Here is a 23,838-nt window from a genome sequence, read left to right as displayed (position 1 = left end):
GGTCTAAGTTGCAGAAAGACGGAAATGGCATGTCAGCATCTCCATAGAATTGAGTGTTACTTGCCTGCCTAGGGCGCTGGACCAAGAGGACTTATGGATGACAAGGAGGCCTCCTCCCTTTTTATATGCACGGTCCACACATAGCCTGTGGGGTGAATGGTGTCTAGAACGTGTAAAGAAGCGTTAACCATGTTTCTGTGATGAAGAGGGTGGCAAGTTTGGGATAGGTGAAGAGGTCTGCGATGTGTGGTGTATGGAGTGCTGCAGAGCAATCGTTTATGAGCATGAGCTGGAATGTGAGTTCTGTAGTGTGAAGGTGTGTGGAAGTTAAGGATGTGCATGAGGTTTGGTCTATGTGTTGCACGAATGCTATGTGAAAGTGAGTCATCTAGAACTGGTTGCAAGTGTGGGGATTAGCAGTATGGGGTGCTGGGAAACGTACATTATTATGGTACCTTGTATGTTTCAGTAGAACAAATGTTTGGGCCATAGGCTCTATCTGGCTGTAACAAGCCTAAAACCTCAATGCTCTTGTCTGTGTCTGCCCTTTGATGGGGAAGGCTGTGTGATGCCCTGAAGAATTCATTGAATTAGGGAGAAGGCAGGAAGTGAGGTTACTTCCTGTGCAGATAGATGATGGGAAATTCGGTGGTGTCACTTACTCTGCAGATGGATGATGGGAAATGAAGGCTTATTGCGTGGCTTTCTTTTAAAGACAGATTAAGGAAGATAGAGTTTGTCATTGATACTGAATACACATGTCTTGAGCACTGGCGGAGGGTTAGGGTGTTAATCCATCCAACTTCATGTGGAAGAGGCAAGACTATGGGAGGTTCTTGGAATCAATAACTGGAAGTGTGGATGGTGTTTGAACCTATCTGTGACCTTGCTTCTGGAGGCTGTCAGATAGAATTGCATATTGTCTGCATACTGGTGGATCTTGTTGGCCAGTTGTCTCTTAAAGGTTCCATGTATAGGCTGAAGACTAGAAGAGAAAATGTTTGTTTGTGGTACTTCGAAAGTCACCAGTAGACGATGGACTCTTTAGGTACTCGTTTTGATGAATTTGTATCCGATTGAACCAGTAGGAATACATTGTGTTGAATTTGTGTAGGTTGAAGACATAACAAGGCAAGCAGTGTAGTACTGTAAAACATAATGTCACATGAGTGACTGTGGCATGTTTTCAGGGCTTCATCTTCATCTTCCAGTAGCAAACATCAATGAGAAACTAAGCAGCTCTAGTAGTAATGAATTTTGCTGGTGCATCAGATATAAATTGTTCATCACTGAGAATCAAGCAAGCAATAAATAGTTAAAGAGCTTAACCTAGATAGCACACAGTCTGAAGGAAGTCAGTTCATTGTGCCAGATCACAGGATATTACCGTTCAAATATCTATTTCAACAGAAATGTACACTGTGCTTTCCATTTTTGTTATAGCGGTATCATCGAGAAGGACATTTATGTTTTTAACACAGGACAGAAATAGGAAAATATGCCATCTACTGTCAGCGTTGTGTGGAGAGGACCCAAAAGAACGGGGATCGCGAGGCCAGGCCTTCCAGAATGGAAATCCTATCCATCCTGCTTCGACATCCGTACCATCATTCCTTGCCTTTCAGCATCCCGGTGCACTTCATGAACGGCACATACCAGGTATTTTATGGTTTCTTCTGATCTGTGCGCATGATCAATGACCATTACAATGTACCAATAGCTGATGAATGTGATGGATGAAACTTAGAACCACCAATAGGTGAGATGCCCATCTCTGAATAGATTACAAGCTCTCTGCCGGTGTTATCAATACCTCTCTCTTTGTAGTTTACAAATGCTTTGGAAGAGAACTGAACCTCCCTCTGTCAGACATAATAAGTAACTGCTTGGTTTACTTGAGTTTGTGATGTAGAACTGAGGCTGTGGGTCATTACTGAGTTTGCTTGATGAGGTCCTGGCCCGCCCTCGTGACCTGTGCTTCAGGTGTGCTACCTGCATGCCTGGGCACCAGAGACAAATTGTCAGCCCATCAGAAGGGCATATTTTCAAGGGACATCACCTCCATTTTAAAGTATTCTTAATATTTTATTAATTTTCAGCACACAAACAAAAAAACAATACATACAATGATTAGCAGGAAACCCAAACAAGTGTGAGTATGCCACATATACATTAGAATTCAGCAAAAACATACAAACAAGTATATATACAAAAAGTTGGACCAAGGATATCGTTGTGCCTAAACTAAAAATCCAAAAAAAGACATAAAGTTAACAACGTGTCCATGACCTTAGGGGATGTTGATCAAATGTACACAACGTAATGAAGAGGACCACACGGTCAAGGTGATACTATGCATTAATATCAGAAATACAAAAAGAGGCAAAAAAGATTGAAGATTCGTAGGTTTCAAAGGTAAGCTTCATAATTAGATATACAGCATAATCATAAAAATAAAATGAAGAAAATAAAATGAAAGAGAAAGACAAGAAGGAATAAAATGGACAATAGGAAAAGAAAAGAAAGAAAGGAAGAAAAATAGGAGGTAAGGTAATAGGGGAGAAGCGCCATGGAGGTATAAAGTTAAATAATTCCTGCTGGAGGAAACATGATGGAGTGGTAATAAAGAGTTCATTATACAATGGCCATGAGCACGTTCAGTGTATGCCAGAGTGACTGTGATGAGGCAGGTGTTCTTGGCAAAAAAAGTTAGACTTTTATGTGTGATCCTAAGGTAAGTGACCCATGCCCACCACACAGAGAAAGAGACATTGTTCAGAGATTTCCAATGCTACCACCAGCAAAAGAAGATCGAATAGAGACATATCAGTATCAGATAACCCCAAAGAGGGGCTCAATACATATGGGCCCAACATGATAAGAGGGATAGATATGGGAAAGGATACCCTAAAAATGAAGGTGATCCGATCATGGTCTTCCATCCAGTAGTTAGAGAGGTGTTTTTGCAAGTGATAAACATGATCAAGTGCTCCGGCAGTTTCACCAAAGGCGACAGAGATCAGAGTGAAGTAGATGTAACTTAAGCATTCTAGCCGGTGTCCAGTAAAGAAAAGTGCAGTGTAGAAACATGTCTAAGAGATGGATGGGATTCGTTTATTGTTAAGAAGATTAGAAGAAATGCTGTGCTAGCAGTCGTCTGGAATTAGCAGGGGAGTTTAGCTCTTGTAATAAGGATGACCATCATTTTTTAAGAGGTGAAGAAGGCGTAATCAGAGCGCTGCACAAGGTCTCTTATATTTTCGACACAACATGGCCCCCTTAACTCAATGGTTGGAGGAGAAAGGGTGAAGGGGGCAATGAACCAAGACAATGTGCACTTGGCTTGTAAAAGAGCAAATGAGAGAGGGCGGTCATCCTCCATCAGATCAGATACTATATTGATATCCTTCTCTGCCGATACCGGGCCTATATCGACTAAAATCATAGTAAAGGTTTTTGAATTATTCCATAAGGAAAGGGCTGAAGATTTAGATAGACTAATTGACAGAGACTTATCTAGAAGTTTGACATGAATTGTGTCGTACAAAATATGAGAAGAGTGAGCCAAAGCTAAGAAGTTAATGGTTGAAGCTGAAAAGAGAGAGTATGTAAAAATAAGATGGTGTTCAATTGATTGAAAAAGCTTTATTCGACTTTAAAATACATAAAATCATAAAAGCAACAAATTCAATCAAAAACCAAGGAACCACCATAGAGGGTGAGGTATCAAGACAACTCATGCCACCCTACAAGGAAAGCTGTTTGATAATCAAACACATTTGGCAGATCACATCCTTCCATTGAGCACAGAAGTCTAACTTTCTTAAGATTTGTCCTAGGCTTTTTATTAGGAAACAAAAAAATGGATGCTAATTTATCTACAGTTGAGAAAAAAACATTGAAGACATTCGAACAGGTAGCATCATGCCCAAAAAGTTCACAAGGGGCGTGATCATCATTTTTAAATGCTGCAGTCCCCGTCACCCAATATAAATGTAGGTGATCATTAAGATAATTGATCTTTAATTTTATACAATATTTTTTGTTCAATGATGGTCATTAAACCCTCCAGGTGAGAACCATATGCCAAGATACTTAATCATTTTAGGTTCCCATTGAAGGCCCGATTACCCAATACAAGAAAATGACAATAAACATTAGGAGGCATAGCCTCTATCTTCTCTCTATTTAATGAGTATCCACAAAAGATTGGATGAAAGAGAGAACTGTGGGAACAGTATTGTCAGGAGTTTGAGGAAAAATAGGAATATCATCTGCATAAGCAGCTGTTTTGAATATGTGTGAACCAAAAGTGAAGCCACTAATGTCCGGGGAATCATTAATCAACACTGGCAGAGGATCTATAACCAAGAGAAATAGCAATGGAGATAAAGTAAAGCCCTGATGAGTACCTTGATATAAGGGGAAGGAGAAAGAGAGAGCCCCGTTAATCCTTATCCTGGCAGTGGGGCCGGTACATAACCATCATAGAGAAAAAATCAACCAAATTATAGCGGTCCAAAGCAGCCTTAAGGAAGGACCAGTAGAATTATCAAAAGCCTTTTCGCCATCCAAGGCTATTGCAATGGTGCCTGGAGAGTCAGCTAGGGCTGCTTTCTCGATAACGTGCAAAAGAGACGAGTACTATCACATGCCAGCCTACCTTTAACAATATCGGACTGTGACTGATGGATTTGTTTAGGAATCAAAAATTCCAGGTGTTTCGCTAGAATTTCCACATTTATCTTTGCCTCCATATTCAAAAGGGAAATAGGTGTAAAATTCTTAACATATAGATGATCCTTCTCCTCTTTAGGAATTACTACTATAATCACTTCTGCTTATGTACTCGTAACAGCACTGCACTTGACAAAGTGATGTGATAAACATTCCAAAGGGGGAAAATTGTATCAGAAATGGACTTTTAGAACTCAGTCGGGAGGGCGTTCAGCCCAGCAACCTTGTCTCCGAGGATGAGTTTAAATGCCTATTAGAGTTCCCTCATTTCGATTGATTTATTAATGGGTCTATTCTCGTCATCTGAGAGATTTAGTGGGCATGTTATTAAGAAAGGTCGCACGGGCATGGAGGTGTCTCTGGAGTTCACAGGAGAGCCTCTCAACGTGTACTCTTACCGCATCCCAATCAGGCGTGCAACGCTCATTGGGCTGAAAGGGCTCCCCCCCCTCTCGAAACCCCACCTCCTGTCAAGTGTCTCAGCCCGGGCTGCTGGCAGCTCATCTGGGCAGTGTCTGGACTCTTATGTCCTGCACGCCTGAGTTTTTCACAGGTCTTTAAAGACCATTTGCATATTTACATACCTTTGTTATCTGGTTACCGAGGCTTTGTTTTGTTTCTGGTTCCAGTACCCACTGGGCCCCCACTCAACCTATTCCTTTGCTGTAGTGCGAGGATGCATTCCAACAAAAGGAATCCAAAGTAGGATTGCCAAAAGAAAAATGCTAGCCATGTGTTTAAAGAGCCTGGAAAAATGTCGTCTTAACTAAATAGGGTTTTAAATAAAAAAGTATGCATTCATTTGTAATGTGACTTTTCTATCTTTGTTTCCTTTAATTGTCAGTCATGGATCATTCAGGCAGCCCTAGAACACAAATGTGCTTTTTATTTATATTTGCTGCTCGAAGTATGCACAGATGAGTGCTGAAAATCGACTTTAGGTGACTGTTTATTTTTGTACCGTCTGCGACATCAAAATAATGAGCTGGCAACCCTAATCATAAGACTAGAAGTTTGTGCAGGATCGGCACATTATTTACTTCCTCCTCCCTTGATCCCTCATTAATGCCATAATAGCAATAGTTAAACTTGTATCTTAAACCCTGCGCCGCCGTCAATAACATGCTGAATTACTTCAAGTGTTGCCTCAATGCAGGGTGCATTCCCAGACACACTCCTCATTCTCGACCTTCACTTTCATGCTCACCCAGCACTCACAGCAATCACAATGCACAATAACGTGCTGCTTTCTACACCATTTCAGCGCTTTCTAGTTTTTGTAGTCTCTCTTCAACTAAGACTTACATACACCAGTGCTTAATTTGAGCCAGTGGTTTCCGGTGCTTGGCACCAGCATTTAATTGTCAACACTAGCGCTTGTGACAGTCTGCCATAAGGTGGCTCTCTCTGCTAATTTAGAGATGACCACAACAATAGTCAATTACTAATTTAATATACATTAAAACATACTATTACCTGCCGCCCAAGCCATTTCTTTAGCTTTGGGGGCCTAGAATAGTCCCAATTGTCACACTGATAGGAGTGTGATGGTTAGTAGTTGTGTTGCAGCTATCACTGGTAGCATGGCATGGGTAATGTGTGATGCAAGCTGCAGTGCCCTCCTTACGAGAGTCCTGGCACTTATTTGTTTACAAATTAGGCACTGGCATGCACAATACTGCTCTGATGGCAGCACCTGGGTTTGAGATGCAGGCCAGCTGAAATACAAATATTTTTCAAAAACTCGCACTACATCTTGTGGTTTTACTTTCTCTCGTCCACAGTCTTTCACTCTAGGTCTTTCTTGGAGCAGGTGGATTAGCCCACCAAACTGTCTTTCTAGCATTGGAACATGTGACCTTCGAGTTAAATGTAGAGCAGTGCAGCAGGTATTCGACTCCCTGAGCTATTTCACTGGGACCTGTAGCCTGCAGGCGACACAGCTTCTGCTGCATGTGTTCAACTAACCAATGGGGACGCCTCACTGGCTCTTCGGAATATTCCTCCCTCCCACCGAAACATGCATCCATGACTGAGTGCCCCACTTTCTCCATCAGAGCAAGACAGGGTGAACGCTCAGCAGGCTCTGCCCTGAAAGTAGGTAGCAGGTGGGGCAGCTGGAAAGTGTTGCTGGGTGGGCCAGGAGACCTCGGGTTGCAGGGGGGCTTGGCCCACCAGGCAAGCACTGCAAATGGAAAACCTCCGATGCAAAGTCCTCCGGCTCCTGTACCAATTAAATGGCCTCTAGTCTGCTCTCCAACGAAACACTGTGCTTCTAAATAACATTAACCCATCAGCCCCTCCCCTGAGTCTCCCAACGTCATTCTCAGTCCTAAAATGATAACTGAGAAACGTGGGCTGCGCTCCATCCCTACACCGGCCCTGGCGCCTCTGGGACAAAGGCCCACATGCATCAAGCACTTTTTCATTCGCAAACGGTGCGATTCCTTAAAATCGGCCGTTTGCGAATGCAAAAGTGCTTTTTGGGATGCATGAAGCAATTTTAGAATTCGTAACATGTTTGCGAATTCTAAAATTGCGGGTGCTTTTAAGAAGTCGCAGATGTGCGATTTCTTAAAAGCAATGCATCATTATTTTAAAAAGTGAAAATTCGCAAATAGGGTGCCAAATTTACCGAGTGGTTGAACCACTCGGTAAATTTGGAAAAAGTGTTTAAAATGTTGAAAATGCTTTTTTTTCAACATTCATGTTACGGACACACATGTCCTTAGGACATGTGTGTGTGCAACATGATGCGAAAAATACATTTCAGGGGTGCATGGGGGGGTCCTTTGGACCCCCCCCCTGCACCCATGAAATTTTCTAAGTGCCACTCGCAATTTGCATTGACTCCTATGGGCCTTTTGGCCCATAGGAATCAATGGGAATTGCGAAAATTAACTTAAGAATTCGGTATTTCTTTGGGATTCGGTAAAAATTGCGATTTTTACCGAATCACAAAGAAATACCGAAAAAAAGGATGCATAGCATTTTGCACTTCTTAATTTGCGATTCCTTATTTTTCGCAAATTAAGAAATGCAAAATGACACAATGATGCATGTGGGCCAAAATCCCTACTGAGAGGCACAGAACAAGAGCCGTCAGGAAAAGCTGTCCTTTGCCCTCGGAACTTCCCAACTCTGCTATTGTGAAGGAACACCTAGCCCTTCTCACCCTCAATTCCCCTAATCGCTTTAGATGTTATCCTATGCTAGGGCCTAAGGCGTTGAGCTCTTTTGTTTGCATGTAAGTTTTGTGTGTTCATAGCTGAAGTTAATTGAATGACTAGCGCTGGCAGTCAAACAGAAAATCAACCATTTTATTTATTTTCCTGTTTTACAAGATTCGCATTTTTCGTGTATCTCTATGCCACGGTAGTCACTAGATCAGAAATATACCAAAATTTGCTTCCATTGACCATTGGAAAATATTGGCATTAAGATACTTCAATGTAGAAATCATTGCAGGTCTTCTTACAAGAAACACCTCTAAAATAAATGTGATTGACGATGTCTTGTGTGATTTGACACGTCCAGCAGGTGCCGCTGTCTACTCATGCAACTGTATGTTTATCTCTTTGCTGCCAAACTATCGTTCAGCGCAGAGGAATTTTGACACGCGTAATTTCTATTTTCTGCACTTAAAAATATTAACTTTAAATCCTAAAAAAAATATCAATGCAAGTATATAATAAATACACTTTTCACTCAAGGAGCTATTTCTTCAATTATCTTAACTGCTGCACACTGTCTTCAATGATGGCACCATTACATTTCAACAGCATATTCATTTTCCTCAAATGATGATATTAATAGAATACCGCTATGATAACCCACACTCATATCTCTTGAAATGTTCTTTATTGTTTTCTACGATTGCTCGATTACAGCAAAGATGCAATTATTACAGTTAAATTCTTGGCATTCAAATACATTTCTAAACAGGAAAATGGCATTGCTCGCGCAATATGAGCGAGGCGAGTGTACTGAATGATAGCAGTCACAAAACGGAGAAAATTGGGGTATGGTGACACACGCATGAGGTTGGAATCGACAACCCCCACTTTCGAGTGTCAGTTTTGAACTGTCCGTGCTTCCTTGCCTCACTGCCTCAACAGCAAGCACCCTTTCTGCAAGTGATGAGTGGGTAGCAGCAATAGGCATCTGGGCCCTTTTATCATTGCATTTTTTGACATTTTACACAATTTTCTAGAATCTCGCTTCAAGGATGAGTTCCCCACAACTGTCTGTAAATACTTTAGCAACAACAAACAGAACTGGGGGTCTTAAAGCAGTAATGTGATAACTATCGCTTCCATCTGCTCTGAGTAATCAGTCAGAAAGAGAGTTAACTATAAAAAGGAGAAAACCAAGGCAGACTAGGAGTAGACAAGGTGAGATCACAGAGCAAGTGCTAGGATTCCCATCAAGGTGTCGTGATGATCAGTCTTATCATTTGGTTATCCGTCCATCGGGATGATGGGTCTCTTGATCATAGAGACTTCCTTTCATCCAAAGGAAATTTGCTCATATGGATCAAACCAAACGCACAAGAACGAACAGATAATCAGTTTAGACCAGCTGGGAATTACGTGCAGTGCAAACAAAAAAGGGTGATGAGCTAAAATAGAGTAGTGAGGAGAAAAACAACAAACTATTTATTCAAGAAGTCCCCTCCCCCCTAATTTAAAAACAGAACAGTGCAAATAGCAGTCTCAACAAATAACTGCAAAGAATATGTATAGGGCCAACATGTTTCAGCCAGTAGGGAATCCTGCCCACAGCTTTCTTCAGGGCCTCTGTTCTTGAATTTTGCTGCTGCGACAATGAAGTGTACAAAAATGTATAAATTGAAGTGATAATTGTAAAATGTAATGAGGTTGGAATCAATACAGCCTACTTCTGTCGATCCTCCGTTTCAAAAGGTGCAGATGGCATCTGAAAAGACATAACTCCTATTTAATTTACTTGAAAAAATATACATATCTAAACTTTTGTTTCTCACAGTTATAGTTCTTGTAGTAAAAACCTGATTCCTCACCCGTCTTGACCGGGGACTGGACCTCACCTCACCTGGACCCGGCTCAGGATTTCCAGGCCCGCTCTGGAAAATGAAAACAAAGAGGAAGCCATAGAAATAGAGAAAATAGGTCTGACCACTGCCAGTCCTGCTCTTACTCATATACTAGGAACCTACTGTTATTGATCCTATCCAGATGGACACTTCTAGAAACAACCAGAAAAATATTATCTTTTAACTATCTCCTCACAACGTCTTGACTCGCAATGTTAAGCTGGCATGAACAGTGATATCCCTGACATGAACAATAATATCACTGGGCATGCTACTTGCCCAAAAGATCTCATGAAAAATACTTATTACAGGAAACCAACAATCATTATGTCTGAAAGAGTCACCAACTGCTCAAGTGGGTATCTCAAATAAAGCAAAAGTAAAAGTAAAGGCACCCATTACATTTCGGTATGGGAACACATGGAGAGAAATATTGCCTTTCAGCGGAAAATGGTATAGTCCAAAGCTCTGTTTTTAATATAACATCAGGTCCTTCGGTGCTCATATCACTAAAAATACAAGATTTGAAAAAAATATTATAGTCTACAGGTGCTCATGGAGGACAATTTCTATGGACTGGAATCTAGAGAATGCTAAAGTGATTCTGGTATTTTACTGACCTCTGCTGGTCATTTTGTTTCAAGAAAGTTAAATAGAGGCAGTTGCTAGAAAAATATAAAAAAGAAAATCCCTAAGCAGAAAGCAACTCTGGTATTTCACTGACCTCTGCGGGTCGTTTTCTATTAAGACAGTTAAATAGAGGCAGTTGAACAGAAAAAAAGTCCCTACGTGGAAGCAGGCAAGTCCTAGGGATGATCTCCAAAGCCCATAAAGTACATACACATATGAGTATATACTAAATTAAATACAAGAGGTCTCGAATGCTCAACCTAAAAATGAGGAATGGGGCTGGACACTTGTGAGGAGGCCACTGCAGCTTGCACCATCCATTGCTCCCACTAGTGCCGCCAATGTTCTGCATTCTCTGCATCAACTGTGGTTTTTGCATTTGTCCCCCCGAGTGGGATGGGTATGCTCAGACGTGAATCCCATGCTCTCCACACCACTGGAGTCAAGCTATCCTGGCCGAAGACAGCTGATAGCCAGAAACCGGTTCTAGGATGCTTGATTCCGGTCCAGGAAACACATGGCTTGGCAGTTCGGGCTGGACTGTTCCCATGAGGCACAGGGTCAAGGCTGATTTGCATATGGCCATGTCTGAACTGGGGTAGTGTGGAGTGCAAAAAAAACGATGGATTTAGGCCCAGATCTCTGTACTGAGGTGAATGTAAGACATCGTTCTGCATTCTCTCCATCAACTGTGGTTTATACATTTGTCCCCCCGAGTGGGATGGGTATGCTCAGACATGAGTCCCATGCTCTCCACACCACTGGAGTCAAGCTATCCTGGCTGAATACGACTGATAGCCAGAAACCGGTCCTAGGATGCTTGATTCCGGTCCAGGAAAGACATGGCTTGGCAGTTCGGGCTGGACTGTTCCCATGAGGCACAGGGTCAAGGCTGATTTGCATATGGCCACGTCTGAACTGGGGTGGTGTGGAGTGCAAAAAAACGATGGATTTAGGCCCAGATCTCTGAACTGGGGTGAATGTATGACAATGTTCTGCATTCTCTCCATCAACTGTGGTTTTTACATTCGCCAATGACAGTACTGTCACTAGTAGCCACCACACTCATACAAGTGTGACAATTCAGTATTAGTGATTTTAATGTATATTTAATTAGTGAACAACAGCTGTTGTGCTCCTCAAAAAATTAGACAAACATCACCACTGTGTGGCAGGCTGTCATTTGAGCCAGTGTTGACAATAAAGTGCTGGTGCAGAGCACTGGAAACCATGGCACAAATTAAGCACTGGTTATGGTTCTCCAACACCATGAAAAATAGGGTGTGGAAAAACCAGCCAACTTGTAATCTGGCATTGTGGAATTCAACGAGAGAATTTCACTCTGCGTACTAGTAATTAAAGCTATAGAATCTGCCGCCACCATTAAAATAAAAACGTGGAGCAACTGGGCGCCCATCTGGAATACTAAATGTTCTACCTTTGATGAGGATTCTATCTCCATCCCCACCTCCAAGCCTAGTGGGTGAAATATTCTCTACTGTGCTCCTACTCATGATACCTTTCAGAAATACTTAACTGCACAGTACCATTGTCCCTGACTGCCTTAAACAAGGCAATGTGAAGTCTTTAATGAAAGAACAAACTGTAGACCCAAATATCAACTAACACCCTATCTCAGTCCCCCCCGCCCCCTTCATGGCAAAAAATCATGGTAAACATGTGGCCTTTTAAATAAATGATCAAGTTGAAAGCATCAGCCTGCTTGTTACTAAGTAGTTAGGTTTCAGACCAGGGCATAGCAGTGAACCAGCAAATCTAATACAAATTGACAGCATACTCATGAACCCTGATGAGGGCCATGCCTACCTCCCTCGCCTACTGATTTAGTTAGCAGCAATCAACGTCATAGATTGCAAGAGACTCCTGGACACTCTGATGAAGAGGTTGAGCCTCCAAGGGACCCTTCTAAAGTGATTCTGTTCATACCTATCTGAAAGAGTACAAGAGTATTAATAAGTACAAATTGGAAGTGTCACCCAGGGCTCTACATTGTCACCCATCCTTTTCAGATTATTACATGGACACCCTTAATGAACTACTCAATGATCTTGATATATTTCGCCATCAAATGGCAGATTATGGTTACCTGTACCTTCACCTAATTTGATTGTTAATTTTAAATCACATCTAAACCACAATCAAGAGCAAATGGAGAAAAGCCATGTGAAATTTAACTCCTGGGGCGGGGCCGGGCAGCACGCAGAATGACCTCATCTCTTATACCCCTATTATCTCACAGCACACATGACCCTGATAACCGCTGGATAGACTGCATGCAAGGTGGAAACCATATAAAGATGGCAGGTACTACGTAGAAAATTGGCGATCTGGTTGAGGCCTGGGTTGAGATGACAGAGGGAGCTCCTCTCTGTGGTAGTGGTGAAGACAAGATGGCAGGTGCAGCATAAAGGTACCTTTACCCTGCCACCATATGACTGAAAAATGCAGAATGTATCTGCTACATCTAGAACCCTTGCCACTCAGTATGTCTGATATAAAAACTAAATTACTTAAAGTAATACAATGTAAAGTTATCTGATATGGATTTTTCTCACTATTCATTGATAAAACATATCCCTAAAACTTTACAGGTGGTTGGGTTTGATGCTTCTACCTCAGTGGAAGAATTCTTGTGCACTCTCAACCAGGAGTCGGGAATGAGGAATCCAGCACAGTCTGGGTTTGCACTGTTCACAGATGATCCTTCTGGCAAGGATATGGAGCACTGTCTCAGAGGAAATATTAAGGTAAGTGAACAGAGCGGCTAGTAGCACTGCTTGTCGATGGTGTCTGCAATTACAGGAAGAATCTAGTATCCACTGAGTTCTTGGCACACTGCATTGGGGTTTGTACTTTTCACAAAGCAATAGGTAAATGGTACACAATGGTTAAACCTTAGTTTCTTGAGTGGTTAAGCTATGTAGATCTATTATGAAATATGGAAGAGGAAAGTGACTCTAAGCCACCTCAAGATGCCTTGTAACCAGTGTGATCATGGAGGGAGGGCGGCTTACAGTGATATTAACTGCCTGTAAGTGGCATTGAGCAACTACTTTCTAACAATTAAGATCTAGCTCATGGTAGTTAAGGGATATTTAATATTGGTCGATTACTATTAAATTTAGGTATGATAAGTTCTCAGTATGAACGTGGAATTCTGTTACATGGTTGAGTTGTATTGCCATCTTACATATGGAATATTGTAGCCCACTCCTAAGTTTTCTTTAGCGGTGTGAAAATGAAATCAGAATCACTTGATAATAAGGTCCTGTGTGGGCTAGCCATTCACAACTATGGACATTTACTCTCAGCAGAGAAGCAATGCTCTGAGGATGCGACTTCAGGCCCGGCACAGTGATCACAATCCAGAATGAAAATCTGTGTGTTGAAAATGATAAACATAGCATCCTACCAGGCAGCCATCTCCTGGAATAAAAAATACCAAATAGTTAGGAGAGCTGCCTTTGAGAGGAAGGAGATGGATATCATTTAGCTGTAAATGCAACTGCTCTCCCTCTGGAACTGGCCTTCATCAGATACTGTGATAAAAGACACCTAAACGAGTGTGTTGTTGATTGCCACTTGGGGTCAATTCTAATGGGATAGAGCTGTTTTCTGTAATGAAACTCATTCCAGACCAATTCATACAATTGAGGAACATGTAAATTGTACACAAATATAAAGTTTAAGAAAAATGTGCAGATGAGCTGCAGCTATAGTCAGAGACTCTGACTTGACTCTGACTCATCATTTGGCTGAGAGCACAATGCTTTTATCTTCAATACAGGAAGCTCCTGCAAACCAAACTTTTCCAAATGTGGTTCAACTAGAACCAATTACATCAACAGGAGCGACTAAATATCCAGCTTGAATCCAGTCTCTCTCAAATGGCTTTTTCTTATTTTGTGGGGTTTTGCATTTGTTCCTCCTAGCTGTTTTCTGTAATGAAACTCATTCTGGACCAATTCATACAATTGAGGAATATGTAAATTCTACCCAAATATCAGTACCCTGCTAACCAATCTTCATGGCACTTTCAGATTTTCATGCCGGAAACCGTTACTGCCTTCTTTCTCACAGCCTCGCCTGATGCAACAGCCACATGTCAAATGTAATTTTGGGGAAAAATTGCTCTTGTTCCTTCCTAAGGTCTTGAAGTCATGAATATTCTGTTCTTTCTATGTTCCCATCACCTCCCCTTCCTTTGCTTCCATATCTATACTTCTCATATTGACCTGCCCCCTTTATATAGCTCAAGAGAAACCAGTGAGACCTCTGTCTTTGTTTTCTTCTCTCTGGGCTTTTTGCTATTTATACAAGTCTGAGGGCTAAAATAATCTTCCTGGTAGGAGGCAAAAATCTTTTGACTCGCATCCCATTACTAAATGCATACCTGTGCCTGACAGCAAAGGTAATTTTTGGTATGTGTCTGATCTAGTCTGATCCATGATATTCAATATTTGAGGTGTTATATATGATATGTTTAGAAATTAACTGTATTGGTTAAAACCCTGCATGGAGCTCATTTTCAGTGGTGGTGTAGCAGTTTCCCAGGAAATCCTGTTATCAATGTGTCAATTACATATCTGATTGCGCCTGAAAAAATATTTAACCTATATTTTCCAGGTTGTTAGAAGATTTTTGAGCAGGGTAAATTTGTTAATGTTAATGTTAATGTTAGGTGGTATTTTATATAGCGCTCGGCTGCTCCGGGGTGCGTCCCGGCGCTTTATAACCTACAACAGAAGCAAAAAGGGGCAGGCGAGAAAGGAACATGGCCTACTGAATAAATAGCCAGGATTTCAGATCCTTTTTGAAAGCCAACAGATTGGAGTTCCTGCGAAGCACAATTGGCAGGGTACTCCAGAGCTGAGGCGCCAGGCGCTTGAAAAACCGGCCCCCTGTCCGTGCTCTTCTTATGACTGGGACCGCAGCAAGAGACTGCGATGCTGACCTCAGAGATCTAACAGGGAGATAGAGAGCCAGCTGTTTTTGAATATATTTGGCCCGGAAGCATGAAAGGCCTTGTGGGCCAGAGTAAGTGCCTTAAAGATTATCGGTTTGCGGATAGGCAGCCAATGGAGAGACTGAAGAGGTCAGATGCTTTGGCTCGGCTATGTAGGCCAAAAATGGCCCGAAAGCCGAGTTCTGGACCTCCTGCAGACGTTGAAGAAGATACTCCTGCAAGCCCAAGTACAGGACATTGGCATAGTCAAGCCGCGACCCAATGAGGGCCTGCACCGTGGTCTTCCTATGCGCTAACCGGAGCAGAGGAAGAAACTTACGAAGCATCTTAAGGAGGCCAAAGCATGTACCTACTAAGCCAAGAATTTGGGACTTCAGCGTCAAGCCGTTATCGATTTTAACACCGAGGTTCTTGGCTATCGTAGATGCAGCCGCTGGAGGGAACATATCTACCGGCCACCAGTCCTGTCAGCTCGGATCAGACCGACAGCCGAACAAGAGCACCTCAGATTTATCTGAGTTGCACTTAAGGCTGTTTAGCTGGAACCATTTGAAAACAGCCCCAAGGCACCCTCGGATGCTCTCTCCGTCAAACTCCGAATCCTTCCCACAAGTGAAGAGGAGCTGGGTGTCGTTGGCATATGATACGATCTGGGCCCCATACAACTCCGCCAGTGTCGCCAGAGTGGTCATAAAGATGTTAAAGAGAGTGGGACTCAAAACAGAGCCCTGGGGAACTCCGACCTACAGTGGCGGCACTACAGCGGAAAAAGGAGAGGCCCAGACCATTTGGCAGCGGCCAGCTAGAAAAAATCTAAACCAGCTGAGCACCGGCCCCCTCAGACCCACCTCACTGAGTCTGGTGAGGAGACCCTCATGGGGGACGGTGTCGAAGGCCGCCGACAGGTCGAGCATCACCAGCATGGCCTTGCCTCCTACATCCAATACTCCTTGATTGCCTCAGTCACTTCCAATAGCGCCGTCTCGGTGCTCAAGTTGGTGCGAAAACCGGATTGCGTAGAATGTAACAAGTTGTGGGTTTCAAGGAAATTGGAGAGGGATGTGTGAACGTGTTTCTCCACAATTTTGGCAAAGGCAGGCAGGAGGGAGATAAGCCTGTAGTTGGCGTAGACCACAGGATCCAGGCTAGGCTTTTTTAGGGATCACTGACATAATATAGAATGACAAAATATAGACTTACCAAAATATAGTTACCAAAATATAGAATGCCAAAATATTGAATTCCTATCTACAAACAGGTAAGTACAAAAATATCGAATCCAAAATATAGTCTGTAAGAAATATAGTCAGTCAAAATATCGAATTTTTTTAAATGTCTTAAAAGTAATTTTAAATTAATGAAATAATAAATATAATTAAGTAAAACATACTTAAAAATACTCAAATAACCTTAAAATTAAGATATAATTAATTTAAGTTATTAATAAAAAATGTACAATATTTTACCGTAGGATAGCAGGAGGGTAACATTTAATATTACCACTCCAGTGAGTGCAACAGCAGGGAAAGCGTTAGATAGCGTAGGGGTAAAACATACTATTCCCACTCCAGTGAGTGCAACAGTAGGGAAAGCGTTGGATAGCGTAGGGGTAAAAAATAGTATTCCCACTCCAGAGAGTGCAACAGTAGGAAAAGCGTTGGATAGTGGGAGGGTAAAAATTACTATTCCAACTCCAGAGCGTGCAACAGTAGGGAAAGCGTTGGATAGCGTAGGGGTAAAAATGACTATTCCCACTCCAGAGAGTGCAACAGTAGGGAAAGCGTTGGATATTCAAACATTTAATATTACCACTCCAGTGAGTGCAACAGCAGGGAAAGCATTGGATAGCGTAGGGGTAATAATTACTATTCCCACTCCAGAGAGTGCAACAGTAGGGAAAGCGTTGGATAGCGTAGGGGTAAAAAATACTATTCCCACTCCAGAGAGTGCAACAGTAGGGAAAGCGTTGGATAGCGGGAGGGTGAAAATTACTATTCCCACTCCATTGAGTTTAACAGTAGGGAAAGTAATGATTTAATATATTATTAAAAATAAATTAAATATCAATCCCAATAAAACATTAATTGAAATTAATAACCAATTTAACATTATGTAATAATTAATTAGAAATACAACTACATATTAGTTATTAAAAATTAATAACCTATTCATAAATATGTAACAACTAATTAATTTTCAATAACAAAAACTAATTAATAATACAAATTAATACCAATTAAAAATTAACAGTAAATTAATTATCATTACACAAAAAGTATTTTTAACATGTAATTAATTACAATTACATTACTTCCCACCCTATTCCCCTATAAACCCACATCCCACTACAGAAAATACATTAATACAATTATCATAATTATCACATTTTTAATTAATACAAAATAATTACCAATTAATAAAAAATAATTGTCAATAATAGAAATTAATTACCAATTAAAAATTAATTAACAATAAATTTAAAATCAATACCAATGAATGAAAAAAATTATTTACTTAATTACAATTAAATTACTTCCCACCCTATTCCCCTATAAACCCACAACCCGCTACAGAAAATAAATGTAGAAAATTAACATAATTAAACAATTAATACAAATTAATTAGCAATTAATAGAAATTAATTACCAATTAAAAAATAACAATATATTCAAAATGAATACCAATAAATAAATAAAAATATTTAATTAATTACAATTAAATTACTTACCACCCTATTCCCCTATAAACCCACAACCCGCTACAGAACTAAAAAGCAACATTGTATTAAAAATGAATAATAATTGCTAAAAATTAATATTTAGTTTAATATAATTAAATTACTTCCCACCCTATTCCCCTATAAACCCACAACCTGCTACAGAATTAAATTACGCAAAAATTAAATAACATAAAATTCATTACTTAAAATACATTAAACATATATTACAAAAATTAATATACACTTTTCACACATATACTAACATACAAAACACTTTAAAAAAATTGATATTATTAAAAAATCGATATATTTAATGCCTATATTGTATACTTCGATATTTTGAATTCTATATTTTAAAAATCGATATTACTTACCATAAATTCGATATTTTTACCCACTATATTGTGTCCATTCGATATTTTGTCCATTCTATATTTTTACTTCGATATTATGTCCATTCTATATTTTGGAATCGATATTATGACTGTTTACCCTTTTTTAGTAATGGAACAACCATCGCCTCTTTCCAGACTGAAGGGACCACTCCGGTGCTGAGAGAAAGGTTCAGCAAGGGATTGACAAGGGGATTTATTACCTCCGCCATTCTAGCCAAAAACTTGGCTGGGCAGGGGTCAAGAGGAGAGCCCGACTTTAATTTAGCTAAACGCTCCAAAGAAGTAGCTACGGGTAAAAGAGGAAATTCCGAGAAAGTGGGCTCAGAGCTAACTCCAGACACTGCCAGGACACTAGCGCCAGGGACTGCCACTGCCCCAGCCGATGCAAAAGAGTCCTGAATGGTCCTAATTTTGGTGGTAAATAAATTAGCCAATGCAATCACCCAGGGTTCCGAGTGCGCACATACCGGCGTACTCATTTTAGGGGCAGTAAATTCCCTTACGATATTAAATATCTCCTTGCAAGAATTAGTGGCCGCCTCAATTCTCTTTGAGAAATAATTTTTCTTCTCAAGCAGAATGTCTTGATGGTAGGCTTTGATGGAAGCTCAGTACGTCAGCTTGGCCGTGTCGTCGTACTGACGACGCCAGGCCCTCTCCGCAACCTTAGACTGCCGCCATGTCAAAGCCAGGGCTTCCGTGAACCATGGAGCGGAGGCACGTTTGACGGATTTTCGAGGGGCAGTTTCGGGGGCAAGTTCATCTAGCCTTTCAATAAGCCATGACTGCATAGAGGCCAGATCCCTCTCTAGAGCCCCAGACAGCGGACATGGGTGAAGCAGACAAGCCTGGGCCAGCATTTCAGGGGTTACACGATGGTACGCCCGTGGGGCCTGACAGGAACGTAAGAGAGTACTGCATGGTGGTTTGTTAATGCCTAGGATGCAGAATTTAATCAAATAATGGTCCAACCATAACACAGGAGACGGAAAGGACATATCGATGGGAACGGTGGAGAACACCTGGTCCAGGGTATGGCCCTTGTTGTGAGTAGGCACAGTAAGGTAGGGGGAAAGACCGAGGGGAGAAGTGGTATCGCAGATTTTGATCGGCCTTCACAGATAGGTTAGATATCATATGCATTCCTGATCAATGAACCAGGACAGCTGGCTGGGAGACGGGTGTGCAAGTCATAATCGGAAATTGGGCACTTCGGTGTTTATCTTAATCAGATGCCAAGAATACAATGCCCACCTGATTTGTTCCCCTACTACAAAGTTGCATGATTTGGGGAACAGACTGCACCATTACACCTTCTACTTCTAGATGTTACTGTGAGAAGTGTCATTTGTAGAGCAACTTAATCTTAGTTTTTATGTTCACTGTGTATGCATGCCTGCACTATGTAGGTGCACTCTGTAACTGGGCAGCTCAGCAGCATGACTGCATATTGGGGGCTGCTATCCTTCCCACCCCATAACCCTGCATCGCCATCCAAAATGACATGTTGTTTTGGCTGGATCACAGAAGACCTCTAAAATATAAAATAAGAAGTGTTTCAAAGTCAGAATTGTTGATTGAGTAAGACCATCATGTTAACTAGGACAGACCTTCCCATCATCAACAGCGGACATTTATTTATTTATTATTTACTTAAGAGTATTGTATAGCGTTGGCCAGACCCAAAGGTATCAAAACGCTTTACAAAATTAGCAGTGGAGAGGTTACATAGTATGGCAGTAGAATAAGCATTGATTCATGACAAGTCGAAAGTATTAGCGGGCTTTATTGAAAAATTGGCAGCATAGAAATCACAACAATATAACAATGATTTATACATTCACTCGTGAAAGACGACCATTTTGGGGGCGGGGGGTAGAAGTCAAGGGAACGAGACAGGATGGGCGAGATAGGAGACTAAGATTTAAGGTGGTGGCGAGTCGTAATGGTCAGGATTCTGAGCTTGGTCGACAGCTATCCATTTGGGAGAGATCCATTGAGGAAGAAGTCTTTGAGCTGCCTTTTGAATTTTAAGAAGGAGGGGGTAGTCCTGATAGGGACTGGGATGGAGTTCCATATCCTGGGCACATATCCTGAGAAGGATTGAGATAGGATTTTTTGTTTGCAAGTTTTCGGAGAAATGAGGACTAGAGTGTTTGTGCTCCTAAGGGATCTTGTTTGGCCTGCCGTCTTGAGTTTGGAAGCCAGGTATGCTGGTTTTGCAGTGTGCAGGGCTTTGTGTGTGAGACAGGCAGTTCTGAAATTGGCATGCATTTTGATTGGGAGCCATTTCAGGTCTCCGAGAGCCGGGGAGATGTGTACGTATTTCTTGACTCCGGAGACCATTCTGGCTGCCGCATTCAGAGTTGATCTGAGGGGAACAAGGTGTGACTTTGCTGTTCCTGTGAGAGTTGCGTTCCCGTAGTCGAGTCTGGACAGCACTAGGGATTGACTGACTTGTTTGAGGTTGTTGGGGTGGATGAAGGGTTTTATTGGGAAGTTTTAGGTTTAGGAAGGGGCTCTTTGCGGTGATCTTGATGTGTTTTGTCATGTCTAATTTTGGGTCCAGAGTAATTCCCAGTGACTTTACGGAATTGGCCAGAGTGAGGTTGCAGTTGAGAGCATCAATGGCTTCTAGCCATTTTGTTATTCGGGGGTTCTGCTCCTTGTTGGAAATGAGGAGGATTTCAGTTTTATCTTGGTTGAGTTTCAGGTGATTAAGGGATAGCCAGCGTTGGACTTCTCTTAGAGTGTCGTTTAGTCTCTGAGTGTCATCGATGGAGGAGGTTTCAAGATAGATCTGTGTGTCGTCTGCATATAGGTGGAAGGCGATGTTGTTTTTTTTAGTAGGGTGGTGAGGGATTCAATGTATATGTTGAATAGTTGTGGGGAGAGAACTGATCCTTGGGGTACACCCCTGCTGATGGGGATTAGGTCAGACATGTGGTTTTTGATTTTTATTTGTTGGGTGCGGTTCTGCAGGAATGAGGAAAACCACTGTAAGACCACATCTTCTGCACCAACTCTTTCTTGGAGTACCTTAGTGAGTAGTTTGTGGTCAACCGCGTCGAAGGCTGCTGATAGGTCCAGGGGTATGAGTAAATAACAATGATCTGTATCGAGTGATTTGTGTACATCATCTATCACATTCAGTATCGCTGTCTCAGTGCTGCACCCTTTTCTGAAACCCGATTGGTGGGGTCAAGGGGGTTGGTGTTGTCCAAGTGTTGAGTAAGTTGATGGAGGAAACATCTTTCCAAGATTTTAGCGAGGAATGGGAGATTGGAGACAGGTCTGAAGTTATTAAGATTGCTTGTGTCAGAGCCCGGTTTTATAGTAATGGCGTGACTTGTCCGATTTTTAGACAATCAGGCATGATTGCAGTTCTCAGGGAGCTGTTAATAATCTTGGTCCAGAGCAGGGCTAGGGTGAGTTTGAGCTCTTTGGCCAGTTGGGTAGGGATGGGGTACGCAAAGTGTGCTGAGGGTTTGGGACATTTCCCTCATTGTTCATTTTGGCTCGCAGTTCGTGACAGGTTTCTGCCTATTATCAACCCTGTAAGTTAGAACTGGTATTTGAGCAGGACCCAATAATTTCCTGAACCGTAATCATTTAGACACCCTGATTTTTACTTTAGGCAGTTCGGCTCTGCTCATTCTCGTTGATCTAGCAGCAAGAAACACCACCCTCCACAACATGGACACACTTTCCAAGGGTTCTTGGACTATGAAGTGCTCCACTGTGGGCTGAAACTTCGTCCTGGGTTCCATGGTACATGGTATACAATACACCTGGGGCCGGTAGAGCAAAACATATTTTTCTCTTCATTTTAACTCATTTAGAGTACCTTTGGGCTTCCCGACTGTGTCAGGCTGTCCCCGGATGCAACCCTTGGTCTCTTAGGTTAGTTTCAAACTTTTTTTATGAATGGATGACAGAGCCCTAAATCCTGTAATGCCAGCCGCAATACTTTTCTCCAATTGCGTCCAGCCAATGAGAAAGCTTCGGGCTGTTGACCAGGAAATTGAAAACAGGGGAAATAGCTCCCTCGTCCAATCAGATTGGAATATTTTTTAAATTTGGTTCTGTGAAAGGTCTACAAAATCAGGTTCATGGACCATCTACAGATTAACATCCCAGATATGTCTATAATTCTTGCAAGTCTGCCAATTGTTTTCAAACACCGATTCCTCAAAAACTACTGAACAGAATTACACCAAACCAGGCAAAAGTAATACCTTGAGTAAAGTTCTGTTTTCATGACACGTTTGCTGTAATTCCATGCAGCCAGTGTTTTTATATAGGAGGGCAAAGAAACCTTTGGGTTATTAAATAGTAAGTGTCACTTTTTTGACTACCCCCCCCCCTTTTAATTTGGACCCTACTTAACATGATGCATGAAACGTGCCATGCTGAACCCAAAACAAATTAACTTTTTATTGTAAAGTTTGAGGATTTTTATTAATATTTCAATGTAAATTCTGACCTAACCATAGCGAAGCATAGCTACAAAGGCACTATCGCCAGATATAGAAAGTGTTTTTTTCACGGGGGAAATATTTCCATATCAAAAATGTGTTTTAAATGTTGGCACTACACAAAGACAGTGCTATTTCATTGAAAATGCCTTTCAGTGGGAATTCAGACTATCGCCAGTTGAAGGAAGTGGTTTCTCCACATGTAAAAAATATTTCCCTGTTGAGAACTTGTTTTAAATGTTGGCACTGGACAAAAGCAGTGCCACTTCTCCCTATGTAGTTGTACACTGCATACAATTACACACTGCGGAAGTGCCTCTGGAAAATACACGTTCTTAGGATTATACCTCAAAAGTTGCTGCTTTTGTAAAGTTTCCATCCCCAGCCAGAAAAATGAATTGGAATCCAAGGAAGTCATACGTTCACATTCCTGCGAGGTCTTTTGGGCGCAGATTTCTGACTTTTTAATGTGAATCAAGCTTTTGACATGTATTTATGGGGTGTGCTTACATTAGGCCCACCTACCAATAGACAAGTATTTTTCTTTATAACTGGTGAATGTTTTAACAACTAAGATTGCTTCATTTTTCCATCCCCTTGGTCCTGAATCCAAAGTCTTTACTGTAACTAGAGATGGAGGGTGAACCAAAATAGCTATTCCAAAATAATTGTGTTTAGTTCCTCTCCTGTAGCTCACCTGGTCATTAGGCACCTGAGCCTGTTATAAGTAATAAATATGCCCGTAATAGTAGTAAACATTGGAGCTGCGGCCGGATGTCTGGAATAATTTGGGCTATTAATGCAATTCAACAATGCAA

The 23,838-nt window shown here is 41.5% G+C and overlaps 1 protein-coding gene across 1 annotated transcript in view; it reads left to right on the top strand.

Annotated features, from left to right (window-relative positions):
• Positions 1 to 23,838, top strand: part of PLEKHH2 (pleckstrin homology, MyTH4 and FERM domain containing H2) — a 572,539-nt gene that overhangs the window by 441,339 nt on the left and 107,362 nt on the right. Inside the window, exons 22-23 of the mRNA XM_086927801.1 lie at positions 1,482 to 1,659; positions 13,054 to 13,209. Coding sequence (XP_086783927.1) covers positions 1,482 to 1,659; positions 13,054 to 13,209 — 334 coding nt within the window. The remainder of the gene's footprint in view (positions 1 to 1,481; positions 1,660 to 13,053; positions 13,210 to 23,838) is intronic.

The sequence above is a fragment of the Lissotriton vulgaris genome, chromosome 6, assembly GCF_964263255.1.
Source record: "Lissotriton vulgaris chromosome 6, aLisVul1.2, whole genome shotgun sequence".
In the NCBI taxonomy this organism is placed as follows: Eukaryota; Metazoa; Chordata; class Amphibia; order Caudata; family Salamandridae; genus Lissotriton; species Lissotriton vulgaris.
Note: the sequence above shows the minus strand (reverse complement) of the source record. Positions and strands in the feature narration are given on the sequence as shown.